Source organism: Vipera ursinii, assembly GCF_947247035.1.
Source record: "Vipera ursinii genome assembly, chromosome: 4".
Lineage (NCBI taxonomy): Eukaryota > Metazoa > Chordata > Lepidosauria > Squamata > Viperidae > Vipera > Vipera ursinii.
The window spans coordinates 65,080,508-65,104,738 of NC_139514.1; the positions used below are offsets into that span (position 1 = coordinate 65,080,508).

Here is a 24,231-nt window from a genome sequence, read left to right on the forward strand (position 1 = left end):
AATATGATTTCATCTAGACAAATGCCTCAATTCAGTCACAAAAACTTACATTAGTATTTAAAGAATTAATAAAATAGGTCCCATTCCAATTTCATAATTTTAAGACTAAGTTTGGGGGGATGTATGGAAACAGAATGAATGATTTTAACTCCAGTCATTTAAAGGAAACTATTTTTTTTACAGTTCAATAAATTGTAGTAGCGTATATCCTATACGGAAGCCACATCTATTTTTTTGAACAAAGTATAGCTATTAACGTAAGCCTACAATTCTATATTTGTATAATATAAAAAATAATGAAAAAAATAAAAGATCTCTTAGTTCTTGACTAATGACCAGTTTGGGACGCGGTGGCTCAGTGGGTTAGGACGCTGAGCTTGTCGATCAGAAGGTCGGCAGTTTGGCGGGTCGAATCCCGAGTGCCGCGTAATAGAGTGAGCGCCTGTTACTCGTCCCAGCTTCTGCCAACCTAGCAGTTCGAAAGCATGTAAAAATGCAAGTAGAAAAATAGGGACCACTACGGTGGGAAGGTAACAGCGTTCCGTGCGCCTTTGGCATCTAGTCATGCCGGCCACATGACCACGGAGACGTCCTCGGACAAGCGCTGGCTCTTCGGCTTTGAAACGGAGATGAGCACCGGCCCCTAGAGTCGGAAACGACTAGCACGCATGTGTGGGGGAACCTTTACCTTTAATGACCAGTTTAATGACTGTTCAAAGTTACAATGATCTTAAAAAGGGTTAAAGCAGTTCTGGCTGTTGAAGAGCAGGATACCACTCACCAGGATCTGGGTGCTTGGCATCCTGTTTGCATTTACTGCTAGTTGCCAAGCACCCCACAATCACGTGATCATTTGCAATGTTCTCTGCAGCTTCCCCAGAAAGTCAGTAAGGAAACTGACGGGGAAGTTACAAGTTGCTGCCTGCCACAGGATCGAGATTCCCCTCCCGCAGGCAGCTCTTTTTTTGAACAAAAGTACTACTTGCTGGGGGGGGGGTGGTAGGAGGAACTCCTCTAAAGGGCTGGAAAAATGAAGAACAAATCCCAAAGACATGAGCTCTGTTTCCACAGTTCTTCACAGAAATTCTCCTCCACACATGGAGGGGAGACAAACTCCTCTAGTGGAGAAACTGAGCTCAGATTCAAAGATCCCAGGTTTGTTCCTGCGGCACTTTGGAGGATGTCCACCCATGGAGAGCAGCTGAACTCAGCAGGCAGCTCTTTCATGACCCAGGTTAATGACTGCAACTGGGAGGATTGGGATTGCGGTCACTGAGCAAAGCAGTCACATGACAACCACTTTGTTCAACAACTGAGTTCTTGGTCCCAATATGAGAACCTACCTCTAGTCAGATCTGAGTTTAACGGTGTATTATGGGATGCCATTTACACTTGCACCTATACCTCTAAATAAAATGTGTGTGTTTCTTGTGGCAGACGTTTCTTAGAGCTTTTCCATCCACTAAGTGCACCCATTGTAATTCTTTCACTGTATTTTAAAGAAACTTTTCTAAAAAGCAAACACTCCTTAAAAATGAAGGAAAAACAAGATTCCATTAGTAAGCTTTACACCTACAACTCTCACAGCATCCGTATGGCATGTGATCAAAATTTGGGCACTTAACAACTAACATGTATGATACATGTAGACACTGGGTAATTAGAACAAGATGCAAAAATATAGTGCTTCTCATACTGCAGAGGATTGCAATCAATCACAAGTTGAAGTAGATTCAAGATTTTGGTTTGGTTTTCAGGTAGTCCTCAACTTATAACCATTTATTTGATGAGCATTCATAGTTATGATGGTGTTGAAAAAAGTGACTTACAATCAGTTCTTACACTTACAACTATCACAGCATTCCCACGGTCATGTGATCAAAATTTGGGCACTAAACAACTAGCATGTATTTATGATACCTGTAGCATCCTGGGATCATCTAATTGTCATTTATGATCTTCCCAGGGGTTTCTGACAAGCAAAATCAATGGGGGAAACCAGATCTGTTTAATGACTGCAGCAATAAAGGTTGCAAAATCAGACACAATTCACTTAATGATTGTATCACTTAGCAAGAGAAGTTCCAGTACCAATTATGATTGGAAGTTCAGCACTACCAGTGCAAGTAACAAATAGTCAATGCATTTGTGTGTCTGATTCACTTTGCAAATGCTAATGAAAGAAACTATCTAGATTCCAGTTGTGTAGGCAGAAATTTAATGTTAGATAATATCATCCTGGGTCAGATACCGAATATTTGAACTTGTATTAAAATAAAGTTTTATTTTTTTTGAAAAAAAAAATCTTTCATTTACAACATTCTTGACTTAAGTGAGTAGTAACAATTGCAGGTGCACTCTAGCATAATTGATTGACACAGATTAATATATTATATATGTAAGCAAAAACAAAATGTCATTTTTTACAAGCTCCACTGTGTTGACAAGTTCATTTTAACAGTCATCGAAAAGAATATTTCAACACAGAGATCCCATGGCTATAAAGGACTCCTGCAATTCTCAAGGCCAACACTGCCAAGTCCAATCCATTTGCACTAATAATCACAGTGTGGGACTTCTTCCCTTAACATCATTCCCTTCGTACTCTCTTTTTAGGCTGCCGTTAAGACTGTTGATCCAAAGGCTGAGCCCAGCCTTTTAAGATTTCTAAGGCTTCCTTTTTATTGGCTTCTGGCAGATTTATCTGCCTGCAGTTGTAACAACCATAACAAGTTCCACCTGGTCCACTTTTTTATTTTTTCATGGTATTTCTGAAACTGGATAAGCTGGGAGCATTACAAAATGTTATAAAGAGAGGAATTATGTCTACTGGGTGTTACTGAGTGTGGTAAGCCGGGTAGAAAAGAAAGCAAGAGTGGGTAATGTCAAAGCATGCCAAGTACAGGTAGTCCTTGACTTGAGCCCAAAATTTATATTGCTGAGTTAGACATTTGTTAAATGAGTTTTGCCCCATTTTATGACCTTTCTTGCCACAGTTGTTAAGTGAATCATTGCAGTTGTTAACTTAGCAACATGGTTCTTAAATGAATTTGGCTTCCCCACTGACTTTGCTTGTCAGAGTTGCAAAAGGTGATTACATGATCCTGGGACAGTGCAACCGTCATAAATATGAGTCAGATGCTAAGTATTCGAATTTTGATAATATGACCATAGGGATGCTGCAATGGTTGTAAATGTGAAAAAAGGTCATAAATTACTTTTTTCAGTGCCATTGTAACTTTGAACAGTCACTAAGTGAGCTAAATGAAACTAAATAATAAAATTTGTTTGTTCTTTAAAAAATGCTGCCAACTTGCTGAAGCATGCCTCCATTACTATCAAAATCAAATATGCCTATTCTCTCCTTCACATACACACCATATCTATGTAAGCTTGTATAGATGAGATTATTTGCTATAAGGAAGTTAGTGCATTTATAAGTCCAATTACTGAAGTATAATATACTTCCTTATTTCATTCTTTTTCTTCTACGAGCAGAAGAAATTAAGTCTGATACCTGAATATGGTCTGCCAAGATGCTGTACAAGTTTGCTCCCAATAGATATTTCTTCTTAATCCTCTTTATCCCTGATCTAAAAAAGAGTGGAGGTGGGTTGGCTGAAATGCCACCAAGTATCGGTAATGAGGGAGGGAGTGGGGAGGACTTGCAAGAGAAATATACCTCCCATGAAATCACTGAGTTGTGTTAATAGTAACTTGATAGAAATCTATAAAAGCTTTATTTTCTTTCACAAGGGAGCTCTTATGTCAATGCTTCAGTTTTCTCATTTTCCCATTGCCACAGGTATTTCCCACCCCATCCTTCAGTTCATGCTTTTCCAGTCTTTTCAAACATCTGTTTTTCAAAGAGGTCCTGGAAAACAGTAGTTCTACCCGCACATATCAGTGGCCCTGCCAGGCTTATCTGACTGGGTTTTGCATTGTTTAAATGAATGATAGCACCTTGTGCCATGAACATTATGGATAATTTGAAGGCTAGACAGATTAAAATACCTGATCTGTAACCCCAGGACAGAATTCCTGAAAAATATAAGCCTTGGCAATAAGTGCTGACGCCCCTATATGGAAAAGAACATAAGTAAGTATTCAATCTTCTCCGTTCACAAACTTTTATTTCTCAGACTTCCTGATGTGGATGAAGTTATTTCTATGAGGCTCCTCCTTTCATTCTTATCTAAATGCTGGTTTTTCACTTCACTGTTAAAAAGAAGTAAACTGTACTGTATATGGTACAATCATTCTCATTTGGATTACTGCAACGTGCGGTTTGTGGGTTGTAACTGAAAAGCACTTGGAAGCCACAGCTGGTCTACAATGGCTAAAGTAGTTATAACTGTAGCTTAAGACAATCATGATTTTCACTTCAAGAGCTGCGTTGGTTGCCTGTTGGCTACTGGGTGCAATGCAAGGTGCTGGTTGCCATCTCTAAAGCTAATTAAAGTTCAGTATCTACAGACTACCTTCGCTATGGACTATCAAGTATCTATGGCCGATCTTCTCTGAGTGACATCTTCTTGCCCAAAAGGGTTAACAGGCACACTGTCTATGTGCCACTTGATTATAGACTACCATCTTCAGGGGCCATGCAGGCATGCCCTTTGAAGTACTACTTTCCCTTCAACTGGAATAGCATTCCTCTGACATGTGACCAGCCCCCATTTGGCCCTAAGAAAATTGTTGAAAGCCTGGTGCTTTCAGTAGGTTGGGGAGGGAGGCTGCATTGTGATGACTATTTTTCTGAATGATTTACTGTCTTGGCTCCAGTTTTCTATAATTATAGCATATGGTGCTGCTTTTAATCTGATTTATCTTTTAATCTCAATTACATACTGGGGAGTTGTGTATTGTTCAAACTCGGTTGTTTATTTGCCCCACAAATAAATAAAATTTTAAAGATATTTGTTACGTGTTATCATCTTTGAACCAAATGCAGAGGACTTTTCCCTTTTAAATGGTCAGCCTGGATATAGCCAGCAATGCCTTTCCAGAATGATCAGTTAATTAAGAAATGTTCCATTGCAAATTGTGAGGTAAACAGATGGGCCAGTGGGAGATAAACAGGGCCTGGACCAATTCAACTGTATTCTCTGTAGCAATGGAAAACATTATACAGGTGAAACTCGAAAAATTAGAATATCGTGCAAAAGTTCATTTATTTCAGTAATGCAACTTAAAAGGGGAAACTAATATATGAGATAGACTCATTACATGCAAAGCAAGATAGTTCAAGCCGTGATTTGTCATAATTGTGATGATTATGGCTTACAGCTTATGAAAACCCCAAATCCACAATCTCAGAAAATTAGAAAATTGTGTAAAGGTGCAATATTCTAGGCTCAAAGTGTCCCACTCTAATCAGTTAATTAAGCCATAACACCTGCAAAGGGTTCCTGAGCCTTTAAATGGTCTCTCACTCTGGTTCAGTAGGAATCACAATCATGGGGAAGACTGCTGACCTGACAGTTGTGCAGAAAACCATCACTGACACCCTCCATAAGGAGGGAAAGCCTCAAAAGGTAATTGCAAACGAAGTTGGATGTTCCCAAAGTCCTGTATCAAAGCACATTAATAGAAAGTTATGTGGAAGGGAAAAGTGTGGAAGAAAAAGGGGCACAAGCAGCAGGGATGACCGCAGCCTGGAGAGGATTGTCAGGAAAAGGCCATTCAAAAGTGTTGGGGATTTTCACAAGGAGTGGACTGAGGCTGAGGTCAGTGCATCAAGAGCCACCATACACAGACGGATCCTGGACATGGGCTTCAAATGTCGTATTCCTCTTGTCAAGCCGCTCCTGAACAACAAACAACGTCAGAAGCGTCTTACCTGGGCTAAAGAAAAACAGAGCTGGTCTGTTGCTCAGTGGTCCAAAGTCCTCTTTTCTGACGAGAGCAACTTTTGCATCTCATTTGGAAACCAAGGACTCAGAGTCTGCAGGAAGAATGGAGAGGCACACACTGCAAGATGCTTGAAGTCCAGTGTGAAGTTTCGACAGTCTGTGTTGATTTGGGGAGCCATGTCATCTGCTGGTGTTTGTCCAATGTGCTTCATTAAGTCCAGGGTCAACGCAGCTGTCTACCAGGAGATTTTGGAGCACTTCACGCTTCCTTCTGCAGATGAGCTTTATGGGGATGCTGACTTCATTTTCCAGCAGGACCTGGCACCTGCCCACACTGCCAAAAGCACCAAAACCTGGTTCAATGACCGTGGGATTACTGTGCTTGATTGGCCAGCAAACTCGCCTGACCTGAACCCCATAGAGAATCTATGGGGCTTTGCCAAGAGAAAAATGAGAGACATGAGACCGAACAATGCAGAAGAGCTGAAGGCCGCTATTGAAGCATCCTGGTCTTCCATAACACCTCAGCAGTGCCACAGGCTGATAGCTTCCATGCCACGCCGCATTGAGGCAGTAATTGCTACAAAAGGGGCCCAAACCAAGTACTGAGTACATATGCATGCTCATACTTTTCAGAGGTCCGATATTGTTCTATGTACACTCCTTGTTTTATTGATTGCATGTAATATTCTAATTTTCTGAGATTGTGGATTTGGGGTTTTCATGAGCTGTAAGCCATAATTATCACAATTATGACAAATCACGGCTTGAACTATCTTGCTTTACATGTAATGAGTCTATCTCATATATTAGTTTCCCCCTTTAAGTTGCATTACTGATATAAATGAACATTTGCACGATATTCTAATTTTTCGAGTTTCACCTGTAATAATATTTTAGCCTTTTGGTGTTAGTAAGAAAATGATACTAAGGGATTTCTTAAATACAAAAGCAAATTAAGCACAATAGCGAATACAAAATAATTGTGTTTAAAATAAAATTACTAAGGATGTGGTAAAGTAATACTAATGTAACTAATGGATACGGTATAATAATTGAGATTTATCTGGTTTTAAAGTGTGCTGTTTATCCTTCTAATCCTTCATTAGCTATTTCATTTTCCTAGTGTATGGGCTTCTGACTTTGTCAGTCCATTCCCTTATCCCATGGCTGCTGAGAAATCAATAGACCTAGACCTGAAATGATGATGGTAGGCCCGATACTGGAATGATGGTCCTTAGAAAGTACCTGGGCAGGTTAAGATTTGGATGATACTCCCAATACTGAATGTCAGTCTTGGGAATGGAACAATGACCCCTGAGAAATGAACGACAAGAGTAGGACTATAATAATAGGCCCTGGCTAGCAAAAGACTCTTACTTCACTGCACATTATATTGTTTCCATTCTCCATTACATAAATTTCCCTTTAAATTATGTTTATATAATAACTGTCTATATTGGGGAAATTACAGAATATGGAAAGGATATACCAGGGCAGAATGCTTCTTGATACACTGTAAAGAATCTAAGGCTGTAAAGCAGATTGATTTATAGTGTTCTATACATTTCTAATTTATAATATTGAAAAGGGTTAAATCCTATTTAGGAAGGTTGGAAAGAAAGAGGGAGACATATTGTAGACCTCTTTCAGGAACAGAGCCAATGAAAAAGAACATGTCAGTGATAAAGCCAAGCCATCAGTTACAATCAATTTATTTATTATTTTTTTATTTTAATCCCATTTATATCCCGCCCTTCTCTGAAGACTCAGGGCGGCTTACAATTTAAGCACAAACCAATGTGCTTAGCAATAGCCTTCATTCTATGTATATGCCTGCTTATTAGGGCTTTCGCCCCCCCAAGCGGCATTATTACAAAGTCAGCTTATCGCCCCCAACATTCTGGGTCCTCATTTTACCTACCTCGGAAGGATGGAAGGCTGGGAAAACGAAGTCTTAGCAGGGAGAAGATAGGTGAAAAAGAAAGCTGCTTGCAGATTGTCTGTGAGGAGTTTTAGGATAGAATGAAAAGCATTCATGAACCTGAACAAGTTGTGATCTAAATACTTTTTGTGAGCAGTTTCCTTTTGCTCACAAATTCTTCCCATTTCTCACAAAATATTTTTTTTACCCGAATGCCCTCAAATGCAAAATCATGTCCATTCTTATTATGAAATTCTTCTGCATGAAAAGGCATTGTACCTGTTTATTTAGTATACTAGGGGCCTAAATAAAGATCATCATCAATTTGTAATAATATATCATGCAAAAAATGAGAGAAGGATCTGAACAACACAAAAGGTGAATTAATGTGTCCCAGGATAATGTTGCAGGATCCAATCTGGGTCGGTCGCTGGTGACTGACTCAGATTGAATCCTGCCCCCCCCCCCGCAAAAAGGATAAATTATAGTACAGAACGTGCTTAAGGATATTACATAGAAATACTTCCTAGGTCTATAACTATATTGTACGAGATTTCTTGAGACCCCCTGAAACCATAGTACAGGGGTCTTCAAACTCAGCCCTTTTATGACTCATGGACTTCAACTCCCAGAATTCCTCAGCCAGTTTGAAGACCCTTGCCATAGTAGAATGAGCAGTACAGAAAGAACAAACAATAGCATGGAGAAGGTAGCAAAGACTGTTGTCAATGACCCTGTTATCCATTATGGATGACAGTCTCACTGGTGGTAAATTGCTTGGGCTGGCACAGGCATCACTCTGCTTAGTGTTGAGGAAGAATCTGAGAGCTATACCTACAAATAATCAACATTGCTAACAGAAGAGTTTCATTTGGTATTCTTAATGCAAAGGCTGGCAAGTTGAAGAAGAGAACCTCCAGTATAGTCCCAGGTACTAAAGAAAATATGCATATTTATTGTGCATAATAGGGCTGTGTAGCACTTCAAATTAAAAGAAGGACCCTGTCTGCAACTTCTTAAAACACTGTGTCACTTCTTATGATTAAGTATCTGCCCTCTGCACCAGAATCCTGAGATCCAGAATTATGAGTACACATAAGCAGGATAGAAGTTTAGAGCTGATTCTTGTATTATACATGAGATAACAACCTTACCTTGTTTGCATCGATAATGCAAAGATGATTTAAACATTTACTAGAGAGAGTAAGTACCACTTGGATCGATCAAACACCAGTATATTTGAACTGTGAATTAGAAGCCTATAAAGAACATATCTGGCCAGAAATTTGAAATGAGAAATGGTGTGACAGTTCATACTATTAATTAGTTAATGTTGGCAACACTGGGAATGGATCTGTGCCTGAAAGGATGCTGAATTGAAAGACAACCTGGTTGGAAAAAAACTGATGAGCCAGAATCATCAACAGCAGCAAGCAAAGATGTCCCTGAAGGGTGATCGAGATTGAAGTAACAGCCCTGCACAGAAGGCTTCAGGATGAGGACTTGCCTTGCTTTGGAGGTTAAAGCCACAGAACAGAAAAGGCTGAATACAGAGGACAAGAGCTATCTGGACCAGTTCTTCTGGGTTGGGCAAGGGAACAGTATGCATGATCTGCAGGTAGTTATACCTGTTTAAAATAGGAAAGACAGTGCCTTGGGGATAAATACTTCCCCTATTTATGCTGATTCTGTTCATCCAGAAAGTTTCTTTTCAATAGTAATGTCAAGCTGTATCTTTGTTCTCAAAGCAGATTATTATGGTTCGACTGGATTAAATCCAGGATTTATTTTGGAATCCAAGGCTGTCAGACGTTTAAAAAATCCTAAGCATTGTTTGGGAGCTTAATTAAAACTGTGCCATGGAATTTCAGAGTACTAAAGTGTATGTTTTAATAAAAGGCAAAACAGAAATGCTTTATAGGTGGCAAAGCGCATGTGAATCTGCCAGAGTTATGGGAAGCTGTAAATTAGCTCATGATGCCATCTACTTTACAAGCATTAAAGCATCAGCTTATCAAATGTATTGTTCATCTTACTATTACCATGTGTTCATCTGACTGGCTATAAAGAAACAAGAGTGAAAAAGCAAAAAAAAGTTTCTATTTATGTTTTCTCTCTGAAAACACCAAGACAGTGACTGAGTTAGGTCTAAAGGTTCGATGAGAAGAAAAGAAGAAACAAGGTCCATTGAAGTGTTTCCAAATATCTGGAAACTTAACAGAGGACAGGAAACACATATCTTGTAGTCCTAGACTAATTGCACAGTTAAAGCTATATCCTAATTCCCAAATTTAAAGTATAGAATTAAGAAGTCTGGGATTAAGACCCAGTTATGATTAAAGCTGCTATTAATGATGAATATAGAACTATTCTATGGTAATTTCACTAATAGTGTAGAATGGGAAATATTTTCTGTATTTCAAAAACAGCTTGTCAGTCCTCATTCTTTTAGTTTATCTGTACTTGAGATTTAAGTATGTTCATTTTTGCTTTTGCTTTGAGGTCCTTTGTGTAAAACATTTTGCAGGGAAATATGGTACATTGTTACTCTAAATTATGCTGTGTCATTAGACATGTGGCAATAAATAGATCACTATATAAAATTAGGGGTGATGGATTTATTTAGCTCCAGCAGTGTGAGTAATCTGACAAGAATAGAAAAACATTGCCGATATGACAGCCTGACACTTGTGACAGTCCTGTGGAACTATAAATTTTGCCTCTAGTTGTTTACAGACTGACTTTGAGGCCAAGGACAAAGAGCAACCTGTGCTTAGAAGAACTAAAGAGGATGCTCTATGTGGGCAGGGTTAAAAACTCTCATGATGGAACACATTTTTCTTCATGAAGCTGGAGCCCCCTGGAGCCATGTCATTATATGAGAATTGTTACCGAAAGACTTTAGGTTCTCTCATTAAACAGAAAAATTATCTCCTCAGGGCTTTGAGGGGGAAAATGTTGCAAATGTCAATGGCACAAGTCCCAGAAGCAAAATTTAAGAGGTTGTTTCAAAACAAATCTATTTTTCCGACTCTGCCCTGGTGGTTTGCAAACACCTGGATGCAAAAAGTGACTGATAAGATGACGAGAATATATTATAGATTGATTGCTTCAATTTTACAGGGAGTGTGTTACAGTTCAACAAATCCACTGATTATTGTAATAGTGACTTTGCACAAATCTGATTCTGTATGGATATCTAGTACCTGCAATATATTAAAAAATCTACTCCAATGCTACAATCAAAGAATCCATTGCAAAATTACAGACAATCTGGAAATGAAGTACAATTCTATTCAGCTATGTACTTATGTGTGGAGTAGAAAAAAGTCTTAGTAAAAAAAAAGATGAAAAGGACTTGTTTCGCCGTGCTACTTCCTGAAGCTTTTTCCTGCTATGATAAGCATAACAGAAGGGTTAATGACTGGTAGTCCATAATCTGAACATTTTCAGCTCTAGTGGAGTGAATGTATATTTGGAAAGTGGAAAAACTGAAATAAAGGTGCATTTTCTTTCTTTCTTTAATCTGTAGAGTTTACCTCTACATCCATGTATCTTGGACCCTTACAGGTTTTTTTTTAAAATCTGCTCCTTCTAAACTACAAACTAGAAGGATATACACAGCTGTATTGTTCTGAATATGTAGATATTACAGTCCTATTTTTGGATGGCCACGTTTGCTCCTGTTAGGTGCATCACCATCTAATAGTTACTTTAAATGTTTAAAAGTCTGGATAAGCATAAACTATGTTGTGAATAGGGACACGGTGGCTCAGTGGGTTAGGACGCTGAGCTTGTCGATCTGAAGGTCGGCAGTTTGGCGGGTCGAATCCCGAGTGCCGTGTAGTAGAGTGAGCGCCTGTTACTCGTCCCAGCTTCTGCCAACCTAGTAGTTCGAAAGCACGTAAAAATGCAAGTAGAAAAATAGGGACCACTACGGTGGGAAGGTATCAGCGTTCCGTGCGCCTTTGGCGTCTAGTCATGCCGGCCACATGACCACGGAGACGTCCTCGGACAAGCGCTGGCTCTTCGGCTTTGAAACGGAGATGAGCACCGGCCCCTAGAGTCGGAAACGACTAGCATGCATGTGCGGGGCAACCTTATGTTGTGAATATTTGAAAATTCATAGCTATTGGTAAGCAATGACTATGGTATTACCTAAATGTGATAGCCTAGACTTGTGATGATTCGCAAAATTCATTTAGGTTTGTCAAAACTTTCATGCTGACACTTGCCAAATGTGGCACAATCTACAGTATAGTATATATTAAATGTTCCAATACATTAAATATATTGTATATGTATAAATATGCATATGCATGGCTTGATGGTTTTTTGTAGTTCTTTTAGAGCACAGTGTAAAAATGATTTTAGGCATTTATAATCCTAAATTTCAGAGTGCTTTGTTATATTGGTTAGTACTTTCCAAATATGATTAGTTACAAAATCAAACATCCATTATCTTCATCAAACATGGCCATTAATCACATTGCCTGGAGCTTTACATTATGTCATATTATTGGCCACTAAGCACAGTATAGTTAACACTGACTGAGTTTCAATCCCTTTTGCAAAGATACTGAAAATTGGACCTTAGATCTTCTGCATTCAACAATTTTCAATGGGGAAAACAAATAAAATAAGCACTGCTTCAAAAGACAAGATGAAAAGGCAAAAAAGTCCCTTATGTTGGCATGATACTGTCCTATTTGCTGATATCCTAATAGCTATTACAGCTATTAAATATATAAGAAAAAGTGCATTCCAGGTCACAAAACCTGTTTTAAACCTTAGTAGGATGAGGAACTTGTCACTGAGATGTTGATAAAACTACAATTGCCAAAGTCCTTAATGATTGGAGCTGCTGACAGTAGTTGAGTAACATCTGCTAGTCACCAATTTCCATTCTTAACTGATTTTATTTATTTATTTATGTATCATATTTACATGGCCTCCTAACTCATAAAAATGTAATACCAGGTTATCTGATGGTTGTCACTTCCTGTAGACATTTAAGATCCAAATTTATACAAATTTTTATTCAATTCTTAAGATCCACAGAAATTATTCTATGGGTGTTTCTATTAATTCAGTAAAGGTGAATGGCTACTAAACAGAAATTTTAGTTTTTAGAATCCAATTGTGGAGTGCGCACAACACAGTTTAGAAGGTTTTTCATAACTGATTAAGGTTTTAACATTTCCTTTACATGATTTAAATGTCTAAGATGAAGTTAGTATTTTAATGTTATCTATTGTACCATTTTATTCTCTTCCATGTATTATATTGACTGTTTTAAAAGGTTCCTGTGAACAATCATAAAATTATTTTTGTTAATCAGTTGTATAAATGATGTATAAATGATCTGGCTTCAGGAACAGCAGGACTGAGATTTTAATATTAATGCTAATAATAATGAAAAGAAAGAGGACGCATAATTCCCAAGAAATCTTTTAGACATTTTTCTCAAGGCAAAGGTTCGTTGGCTACATAATATCTCAAGAAATCTGTTTTATATTGTGAAGTCTCCATGGGTGAAGTGCAATTCATTCATGTCAATTAAGTGTGAAAAAAGATTTGCATCACATATTTATACGCCAGCAAAGGCTGTTACCCAGACCCACTTGAGTGCATGAAAAATGGGTGTTCAAATTCAGGTGGTTAATAATTCTGTGTATATATATATATATATATATATATATATATATATATATATATATATATATATATATATATATATATATATATATATATATATATATATATACATATATGAAACTGAAACATATATATGTTGCCAAAAACACAGGAAGTACAGTATTGCCAAGCTGTTTTCCTTAAAATTTCTGGCCTATAGCAAGTAGATTGGGATCTAATTCTAGTAAATATGTGATAAATATGAATATGAAAAAATTGTTCAGAAATTCTTGGATTAAAGATGAATTCTAGGTATAAAAAGGTTACTCTGAGGAAGATGATTGATTAATGGAATCAACCATCTTAGATGAACATCTTGTAATGACAAAAACAAGTTAATTGATTTTTTTTTACTGCCAGAGGTACTTGTGGAATTATCTGTTCATGTGCCAAAATAACTTCTCTGCCATCTTGATTTGAGTGGAATTCAGCTCTCCTCTCCTGGGCAGCAAAGTATCTTGGACCATTCATAAATGCCAGAACAGCATCCTGCAGCAGATCTCAGGGTGGTATTCTGAGGATTATAGGTTGAGAATTTAGACTGAACATCACCATCCATCTCTGGTCAACAGGAGAATATGCCAGTCATTTTATGAGGTACCACATTTTTTTTATACACAGGCTAGAGTAGATCAAGTGAAACACCTCTGATTCCCAAAGATCTTGCAGCAGGATGGGGCTTGCTTACTGATAGGAGAAAACATTCAAGAAGCTCCTTTTTCACTTTGTTTTATCTCAGGTGTCTCCATTTATTTCCTACATTACCTTGACCTGAGTGACAAATAGGGATTTCCCAATATTCCTCAGAGTAATTTTCCCTTTCTCCAACATGCTTATCATTGCTATAACTTATAAATTTAATTTTAATTTGCCCACTGCGACTAAACATTTATTCCAGCATCCAGAAATTTGGACTGTACTTTTATGATGAAAAGACCATGGGAATATAATATTCTCTGCCTATTCACATTTGCTGCAGTTCTCCAATACCTTTTGAATTAAAGTGGAGATCCTATACTCTTCCTTGTAATAAAAAGATGCTTTGTATTTAGCACGTTCATTGTGCATTATCTGGGATACACTAAGAAACAGGTCTTAATGCCCTAACTTTTTTTTTTTTAAAAAAATCCCATTTATATCTTGCCCTTCTCCGAAGACTCAGGGCGGCTTACAATCTAAGAAGCACAAATCAATGTGCTTAGCAATAGCCTTCATTCTATGTATATGCGTGCTTATTAGGGCTTTCACACACACCCCAGCAGCATTTTTACAAAGTCAGCTTAGCTTAGCTTATTGCCCCCAACAATCTGGGTCCTCATTTTACCTACCTCGGAAGGATGGAAGGCTGAGTCAACCTTGAGACTGGTGGGACTCAAACCTGCACTAATTGCAGGCAGCTGGTGTTACTTAATGAGGCATTAGCCCACTGCTCCACCAAGGCTTTTGTATTCTGAACTGCTGGTTTCATAATAAAGTTGGAGATGAGGAAGATAACTCAAAGTGCAAAAGTGTTGTTTTGAGACAGGAAGTGTATGTCTTCATTCATGGGGGAAAAAATCTACTTTCTTTTCAGCACAGTCCAATAATTGTCTCTTGTCTAGACTGAGCATCAGTTTATTCACTCTGGTCTAGCAATATTTTCCCCCCAAAAAGACCCAGTTGTTATATACGTGTTTACTCACTTGAATCAAATTATTTATAACAACATATTAAATTAGTTTGGTTTTGTGTCATGTATGAATATTGTATTGTCTAATGGACTGTCTAAAAATACTAAGGTTGCGATACCCTTCTTAATAGCAGCTAAAATGAATCATGGTAGTAATACACAAGTGTGTAAATAAGCAAAGGAAAACAAAACACTGCTTTGAAAAGTGAATTTACTGTTGTGGGTTGTAAAGAATCCACCCTATATTTGATACTAAACTGCTCAGTCTTACCGTAAATATTGGGTTCTTGTTTTAATTTTGGTTTTAACCTTTGATAGAAGATCCAAAATCAGCACAATCAATTGAACAGATTTAATACACCTCCCATAGACAATATGTTTGCTTTCATCTTTTGATAAAGATTTCTAATCCAACAAAGGGATCCTAATGGCAGGTGACTCTTGTTAATGCTGGAAGGCTAATAATGGAAATTGATATTCAACATATCTGCAGACCACCTGGTAGAACAAACTTCATCTAGGTTTTTTTAAGGGTGAAAATATTTATTTGCTTTTAGATCCATAGGAAAGCAAAATAAACATTATAAACCTGATAGACAGACAGACAGGTGGTACACAAGGTAATTACTTTCAAAGTACTGTTGTCAAATTATATCTCTTATTGTTTGGGGTGATTATACTTCCTTTTATGCTTTGTTGTTATGCTAATACCCTAAAATGCATTTCAAACAAGAAACAAACAAAACTGCCCCCTCACCCTTACTGAGCATACAATAGTTGCATCTAACAAAAACAACAAAAAGTTTCCTTCTAACTTGTTTGGTTCCATTAGGAAGCTACTGCTCATAAATTCTATTGAGATTCCATTTTTTAAAATAAATGTATTATTGTACACCCTAATTAATAAGTAAGGAATAGATTCTGCTTAACACAATGAGACCTCTGAGTAAGTATGCATACAATGGTAGCAGACTTATGTAAACAATTGTGAATGAAACTTATATGACTGGCATTGATTTTACAACCATTTTTCCCATGGTTGTTAAGTGAATCATACAGTCATTAAGTAATTGTTTTCTGCAATCGACTTTGCTTGTCAGAAGTTTGTAAATCGCAATCACATGACTGCAAGATGACGCAACCACTGTGTGAATTGGTTGCCAAATGCCTGAATTATGATCACATGACTGTGAGGGGAGTTCAATGGTCATAAGTTCGAGGAAAGGTCGTAAGTCACTTTTTCTGAAACTTCAAAAAATGGTTAAATAGTCATAAGTCAAGGACTATCTGTAATAAGAAATATGGCCATTCATTAACAAACTCAATTGTTTTAACTATGGTATTAGAACAATGCTCTGTCAGGAGAAATGGTAACTTGATAGATTTGCCCAAAAATCAGTGTCTTTTTTTTAGCATTTTGCCTGACAAAAAATGGAATCAGCTGCCAAGAAGTTGCCCCAAAACATCTGCAAGTGGAGGTGTAAAATGTATCTCAATATTATATTGCTGTATGAACATTTAAAAATTAATTACATTAACTTATACCCAAAACCAAAATAAATGCAAAAGAATTTCTTTACTCTTGCATCTTCAAACAATTGGCAATTGATACTTGGAAATACTTAAAATGAAGTCAAAAATTAACAACCACAGTTCCAGAACTGCCTTTTATTTGACACTGGAGGATAAGCAGCAGGTGTAACATTTAGTATCTGAGATCTACCTTTATCTGGGAGAGCTTTCAATGGCTGATATAGTCTAGCTTGTGTTTTCATGCATTTTCACTTCTCTGCCAAGTCTGATTCATTACTTCAAAAATAGTTCTTTCTTATGTCCCAAGACTAACATCCATTGACAGGAAACAGACCTGAAGCAAAACTATAGGACCAATAGCACAATTTGTCAATCGGATGAAAACACAATGGCTTGACATCTAAAAAGTCGGGAGATGAAGTTTTCCTTCTGAAATTTAAAATACTGGGGAGAGTGGGGGAGGGAGCGAAACATTAGTAACTTCAGGTTTTGGTAAACTAAATTTACCACCTTTTTTCCACCTTTTACAATTGAGATATTCCAGATACATTCAAATATTTTGGTTACACTACCATTGGTGCCAATGTCAATTCTTTTGACATGAAAATTGATAAAAAGGGGAAAACGGCTGTTGACTATTGGAATATAAACTAAATACAAATATATTAAATATAGAGTGGACAGCTATATTTAAACTTAATATTATAGTCAATAAATTTCTATTTGGACCATCTTTTCTGAAGGAATCTTTTTTCACTGATGTGCTAAAAAAATAATGTGAATCGCTACAAGTGTAGCACAACCCTATGCGTGTTATTTGGAAATAAATTCTACTTTGTTCTACATGGCTTACTCTCCAGTTAATAGCATTAGTTATTATAATTTTAGTTCATATCTTTCTTTGCTATGTTCTTTTACTGCACAATTCAGTATCATACTGTTACAACTTATCAAGAACAGTATTTTTTTCTGTCTCTGCTTGCTTAAGTCCAATCTACAGCATCTTTCAAAGACTTAGGCCATACATTTGGCAGAACATGGCACTAATCCAGTAAAGGAGCAATTAAACCAATCTTTTGGACAATTAAGACTACAGAACAAGAGATAACATTTAATGTACCTGATGGCTTCAATGTATAAGAGGTGATGGTATTGAAATAATAATGGTGCATAGTTGACTGTTATTTTAGTAACAACAGCTATTTTAGATTAAGTTGAATATTATACTAGGCTCAACTAATCAATTCTCTTTTCAATAATTAATGTTATTACAATTTTGTTTTTAATTATATTTTGTTTATTTGAAAAAAGATAGTTATTGCTACAATTGTAGTTATGGTTTCTAGAGATAGCACACCCCCCCCCCAAATCAATCATTACTACATCTGTTTGCAGTATCTTTCAGAGTAAATATAAGCACTGATATTTCTGAGGGTTTTCCTAGTTGACAATTTATTTCCATGTGACATTGGCTATAACTGCTACATCAGTGTGTTTCTGTGTGTGTGAAAGAAAGAGATCAGTAAAAGCTGATATCATGGATTCCATTGCAAGTTCTTTTAGTGGAACTGGCAGGACTCTATGAATATGTATTTTCTCATTGCAAGAGATACTAAAGGTCCAAATGTTTGTGATTACTTTGCAGTATGTCACCAAAGTTTATCAAAATGTTATTTAATGCTAAAAAGTAAATATGGAGGCTCAAAGCCATCTCTCTCTCTCTCTCTTTGTATGTGTATGTATGTATGTATGTGTATGTGTATGTATGTGTATATATGTATATTACACACACAAACACACTCAAAAGAATTCCTTTTCATCAACTTCATTCATCTTGATTCCATCCACACATTTTTTCATGTTTTTATCTCAAACCTGTACTGAAAAGTATGACACAGTTGTAAAATAGACAACAAACTAAATATTGACAAAAATATTGCAATAGAGAGGACCTTTTATACAGTTCAGGAACAACTGACTAAAATTTGCTGCATTACATTACACACTAAATATCTACACAAAGAAACTATAAAAACAATCAATTTCTTCTGATTTCAAATCTTGTATTATTTGTGTATGTGAAAGTAGCATGCAGCAATTTTTAAAATGACTAGAATGTTGATAAAAGAAATATTTTTGGAAATAAAACGGCCCCTGCATTTAATTTTCAATTAACTTGCATAGCCACTGTAATCAAAGGATGGTCTTGAGTAAGGTAAGAGTTACCTACAAGTGTTATCCATCAATGTTGAAGTTTAGGTTGAACTCCAAATTAGCAAAAGTGGTTGTCACTAACTCAATTTGTTAGGGACGAGAGGGAGAGGGAGGGGGGGAGGGAGGGAGAGAGAGAGAAGTGCCATTCTTTCATTCACAACCGCCCCCCCCCTTATCACCTCTGAAAAGGAGAGGGAATCTGTGCAGGTATTCTCCTCTGCAAACCATAGTTAGCCCAACTGTTGCAGAACTATGAACTGCAGACCAGAGCAGAGGTTACACGAACAGGCATAGATATGACTGCTACTCCACTAGCGAGATACCTCTACACATTTTTAAGAATCCATGCAGGAAGGCAAGAAAGGATTTCAGCAACGGGGTGGAGAGAAGGGGGTGACTCATCAGGAATGGCTAATCCCTTACCTTTAAGATCAAATCGGTGTGATGTTGGTCCAGCATGTTCGCCTTGACAAAGGATGTGATGATGACTCTGCCGTATCTCCCTGGGGTCTGCAGGGCGGAATAGAGCCGGTGCTTGGACCGGTTCACCGGGAAGAGGCTATTGACCAGGTTCCTCTCGATCTTGGCCAGGCTGTGTTTGGGGGCCAGCAGGTGCTCCACGCTCTCCTCGATCTGGTACTTGCTGAAACTGGCCCCCAGCAAGATGGAGATGAGCACGGGCGCAGAGGCGAAGAAGACCGGGTGGCTGGCGACGAAGTGGCCGAGTCTAGCGAAAGACGTTCTCAGCCCCCTGTGCAAGACCTGCCGCAACATTCTAGTGCAGAAGCAGCTCAGGAGGGCGAGGTGCGCACGACGGAATCTGAAGCTCTCCCAGAGCCCAGGCAAAACCATCGGGGAGCCCAGGCAGGCGGGAGCAGCTTCCCCTGCGGGCTGAAATTGACCGAGTAGGCAACCCGCCCTCCCCCCTCCCCCCTTTCTGCGCGGTGGGTGCTAAAGCTCTTTGCCTACCTCCAGGCTGCCGAAGGGAGTTTCCCGGCGCCTCATTGTCTGACTTTAAACAACAACAAGAGATTCCGAAAGGGAGACGGCGGGAGCCAAAAAAAAAAAAAAAAAAATAGCGCGCAGGGGGCGGGGGAGGGGGGGGGAAAAGAAAAGAGGATTGGCCAGCGAGGAAGCCAAGATCTTAGTGATGGCAACCCCTATTTCTTTTCTCCGCTTTTTATGGTGGCAGCTCTTTCTGCCAAAGCAAGTGGGTGGGTGAGAATTGTTTACCCAGGAAAGATATGGGGGAATACAGAAGTGTGTGTGTGTGTGTGTGTGTGTGTGTAGGCGCGCGCGGGGGGGGGGGAGTGTCGATAGACACACTTGCTGACTAACTCAGTTAAGCAGCCCGCACAGAACGGAGCGTTCAGGGGTAGAGATGGGGAGGGGATAAAAATGCCAATGTTATTTTAAAAATGCCACCCATAGAATTAAGCTTTGGGAGCCCGGGTCTTTCGGAGGCTGGCGATTTCGGTGGCCGTCGCTGGCTTGCAAGCTCCCCAGGAGACGAGGGGGCTACGGCTGACTACAGACCCGCAGAACTGAATGAATGGTTTTCCTCCCCCGCCCGCGCCTCTAATTGAGGCCAGGAAAGAGACTCGCTTCTTCCTCAGTCAAAACCCCGAAAGTGGTAAGAGGTTCGCCTTTTTAAAGCCCCCGTCGCCGCTAAGGCTGCCGCCGGAGTTCAGGGGCAGTTTCTTTGCCGGCTTTCTCATGACAGTTGTTGACCTGTCGATGCCCAGGTGGCTCAGAACAGGCGACCAGGCGAAGGAAAGCCTTCTCGCCCCATTTTCCCAGCCTCTAGATGTGATCTAGAGGGTCGCACCGAATTAATATTAAATAAGACAAGACAACCCCACCCCCCCCACCCCCTTCCACAATGTGAGCAACTTAGCTGGAAGTCCCGGTTGTTGACTGCCAATTACCGATGGCCAATGCCCAAATCCCTAAATCGGAGCTTCTTGTTCGCTCGGCGTTGCAGTTTCAAGGAACCTATCCCGCAACTGGGATGGCTGTAATTGTTATTACTTTAAAAAAAACACGACCAGATCTTTCTTCAGGTGAGATCCATGTCAGCGCCGCCAGCACGTCCCATCCAAGCGAACTAGCTGCTGCCCATCAGCGTCGGAAGATCACCCAGGAAAAGAGGAGAGCGAACACTCAACCGATTCCTAAGGCATGGCAAAGTTTTCGAGTCTCACCTTTGCAGGAGTCCCCGAAGAAGCCCGTTTGAGAGAGATGGACTTATCCGTACGCAGGCGAACGTGGCTCCCATTGTTTCCCGACCGGAGCAGCGCAGAGATACAGTTTTGTGTATTTCATTGGTTTCAAGCGATTGCTCTTCCTTTGTCAACGCATAGTCAGGATCCGGCGGTTCAAATGCCGGGGATCAGAAACGTCTCGGCAATTCCACGATTTCCCCTTCCTGACTTCCCTCCCACTTGCTTCTCTCGCTCGCTCCGTCTGTGTGTCTGCTGCTTCCCACCCCCACCCCCCCTCCTCTTTTCGCACTGATTCTGTCTGCCTGGCTCTCTCGGTGCGACGCGGCTTCAGCGGTCTTGCTGGTGGGAGAGCAAAAACTGCTCAATCTCTTGCCTAAATGGGCATGTGCGAATACTTTGCACATGCCCATTAACAAGGTGACGCCGCACAGAAGCCGGTGCCCTTAACCGTTTGCCCGGAGCTTGCCTTAAAATCCCCCCCCTTTTCCTCCAACCAAAAAGGTGCTACCAGGCGGACGGAGAATGGCAGTTAGTCTTTGTGTAGATGGGCGCTTTTGCGCGTGCAGGGGTCCAAAAGCAATGCAGTAGAAACGGGGGCTTAAGAATTATCAAACAAGTACTACTACTACTACTACTACTACTACTACTACTACTACCACCACCACCACCACCAACACCAAACAATATCCCATGTCCTTGGGAAAGGACCAATAGGTGGATAAAAATGCTAAATCTAAACATCTGGCTGATTCTGCAATGAACCATAATAATAAAAACTAGTTGAAAAGAAAAATTGTGACATCCCATGTTCTGGAGAAGAACTCAGTGTGCGTGAAGGCAAACACTAGCTAAAGAACTGGTAGCTGTGATTTCACATTTTTGTCTGTATTATTTTTATTTTTACTTTTATTTGTGTTTTTATTTATTTTGAATGCCGCAAAAATTACTGGGAACACCAAATTGACAAACTTCTTGAAAATGAGCAAGTCAAGATCCTGTGGGACTTTCGGATCCAAACAGACACCACACCTGACATCACTGTTGTGGAAAAGAAAAAAATCTGGTTCAAGCTTCCGGTTTGTGGTTTGTCACGCAGCTGCTATGGACAGCTGGGAGACTTGCTCTCCCCCCCCTCCAGTTTCGCATTGCTGGGGGTCCTGAAAGTTGCCCCGAAGAGGCGACCAGCAAGGAGGGGCGCTTGCTGGATTGCGGGAGAGCTGCAACTCTCCCGTTAGACCTGGTGATCCCTCCAAACCAGCAGATGAAAGGACCGGCCATTATGGCTCGTCCTTAGGCTGTGAACAGCCAAAGTCACATTTTCCACCATGCAACTTTTAAAGCAGCGTGGAAGAGACTGGGTGAGATCTACCTCTTTTACACCCTAATTACTTTCTGTACCTCCTTAAGCTGCTAAGCATTTTCCCCCCTGTGGTGAAGGAAGGGGGACTTTTGCCCTCCCTCCAGAAAGAGCTGCAACTAAATACCCAGGAGCATTTTAAACGTTGAAAAAGTAACTGAATCCCAATTGGAACTTTATTTCTCAAAGCATATGGATTGAAAGATTTTTTATTTCCTATTTTTCATTGTCTACTTCTGTTGGAAATCTGGATTCTTTCTTATTAAAAGAAAAAAGAAAAACTGAAAAGATTAAGACAACTTTGGAACTCAGGGAAACTTTAACAGGGGCCTGGCTGACTGCCCAGAGAAATAGATAAGATACATAAACTTGGGAACTTTGAAACAATAGCTGTGAAAGGCTTTGTGTTCCCTACCTAGAAAAAAAATTCTGTCTTTTGGATTTTCTAAGTGTAAAGCCTTTAGCGTAAAATACCAATATGGAAGAAGACCAGGAACAAAATTTATTTATGGATGAAGATCAACAAACTCTTGCTATGTTGGAAACACTAATCCAAATTCTTACCACAACCAATGAAATACTAAGAGGCTATGTGAAGGAACAAGAAGACAGCCCAGATATGAAAGACCAAACTTTGACCACAACTAGAGAATCATCTATACAAAATACAATAGAAAAAATGAAAGATTCAGGTACGATGACAGAAGAATCTACTATTAAACAAATATTGATATTTGAAAATCCAGATAAGACATTGACAACTTGGAAAAAGGAAAAGGTTTCTTATACAACTCAGAAGGAACTAAAGGATCTAGAAAAAGAACAGTTGAATGAGAAGACAAACAATTCAGAACAACTATGTTGATATGGAAGAACAAAGAGACAACCCACTGGACCTACAAGTCTTCTAAAAAAATGGCGATCGGATGGTTTTGCCAATAACAATTAATATACATGATATTACAAGGAGATTGGTTCGATGACCCAAAAACAAGGACATGGAAGATGATTTGGCAAAGGAAGAAAGCCAGAATAAGACTCAAGAAGAATGGAGTTTCAACCATCTTACTGAAATCTGAAACATAATGTACTTAAATAGATAAGATGTGTATGTTGAACACAAGACATTGTTATGAACTGAGATAAAGAAAAAAATTTGGTCATTAAAATTTAGCAGTATAAATATTAATAGCTAATTTGAATATTGATTTGTGCATAATGGTCATGTAAAGGTGAATAATGTAGACAAGCTAAAAACCTATGGTTGAAAGTAATAAATAGGTCTATATGGAGTATTAAAAATGAAAATTATCAGTTTAAGCAAGAGATAGCAGATACAAAGAGGAAGAGAGGAAGTATTGAAATAAAAAGAAATTTTGATTACTACTTAAAAGCAACTAAAAATTAGCAAAAAGGAAGGATATATTGTATCCTTAATTTGTTGACATAGAGGGCGAGAAAAGTAAATGGGATGTGTATTTTGAATATTAGATTTTGTGAGGAATGGTGATAGATGAATTGGGAGTATACTAAAAATCTTGGTAATGATAAATATCAAACATTAAATCTAAATGTTAGTGGAAATTAAAATTGAAAAATCTATTAGGTCATTGATTGTCTAAAAGATTGTATGTTAAAACAACTCGAATATGTGTAAACTAAAGACTATGGATATATGTAAGAAAGTTATTTTCTATGTGATTGAAAATATGTGAATGTAATATTAGAAAATCAATAAAATTTGTAAAAAAATAATC

At 38.7% G+C, this 24,231-nt stretch overlaps 1 protein-coding gene across 1 annotated transcript in view; it reads right to left on the reverse strand.

Moving 5' to 3' along the window:
* Positions 1 to 19,681, reverse strand: part of PTCHD1 (patched domain containing 1) — a 56,267-nt gene extending 36,586 nt beyond the window's left edge. The window contains exon 1 of the mRNA XM_083361908.1: positions 19,316 to 19,681. Coding sequence (XP_083218034.1) covers positions 19,316 to 19,666 — 351 coding nt within the window. The 5' untranslated portion in view covers positions 19,667 to 19,681. The remainder of the gene's footprint in view (positions 1 to 19,315) is intronic.
* Positions 19,682 to 24,231: the final 4,550 nt, after the last annotated feature.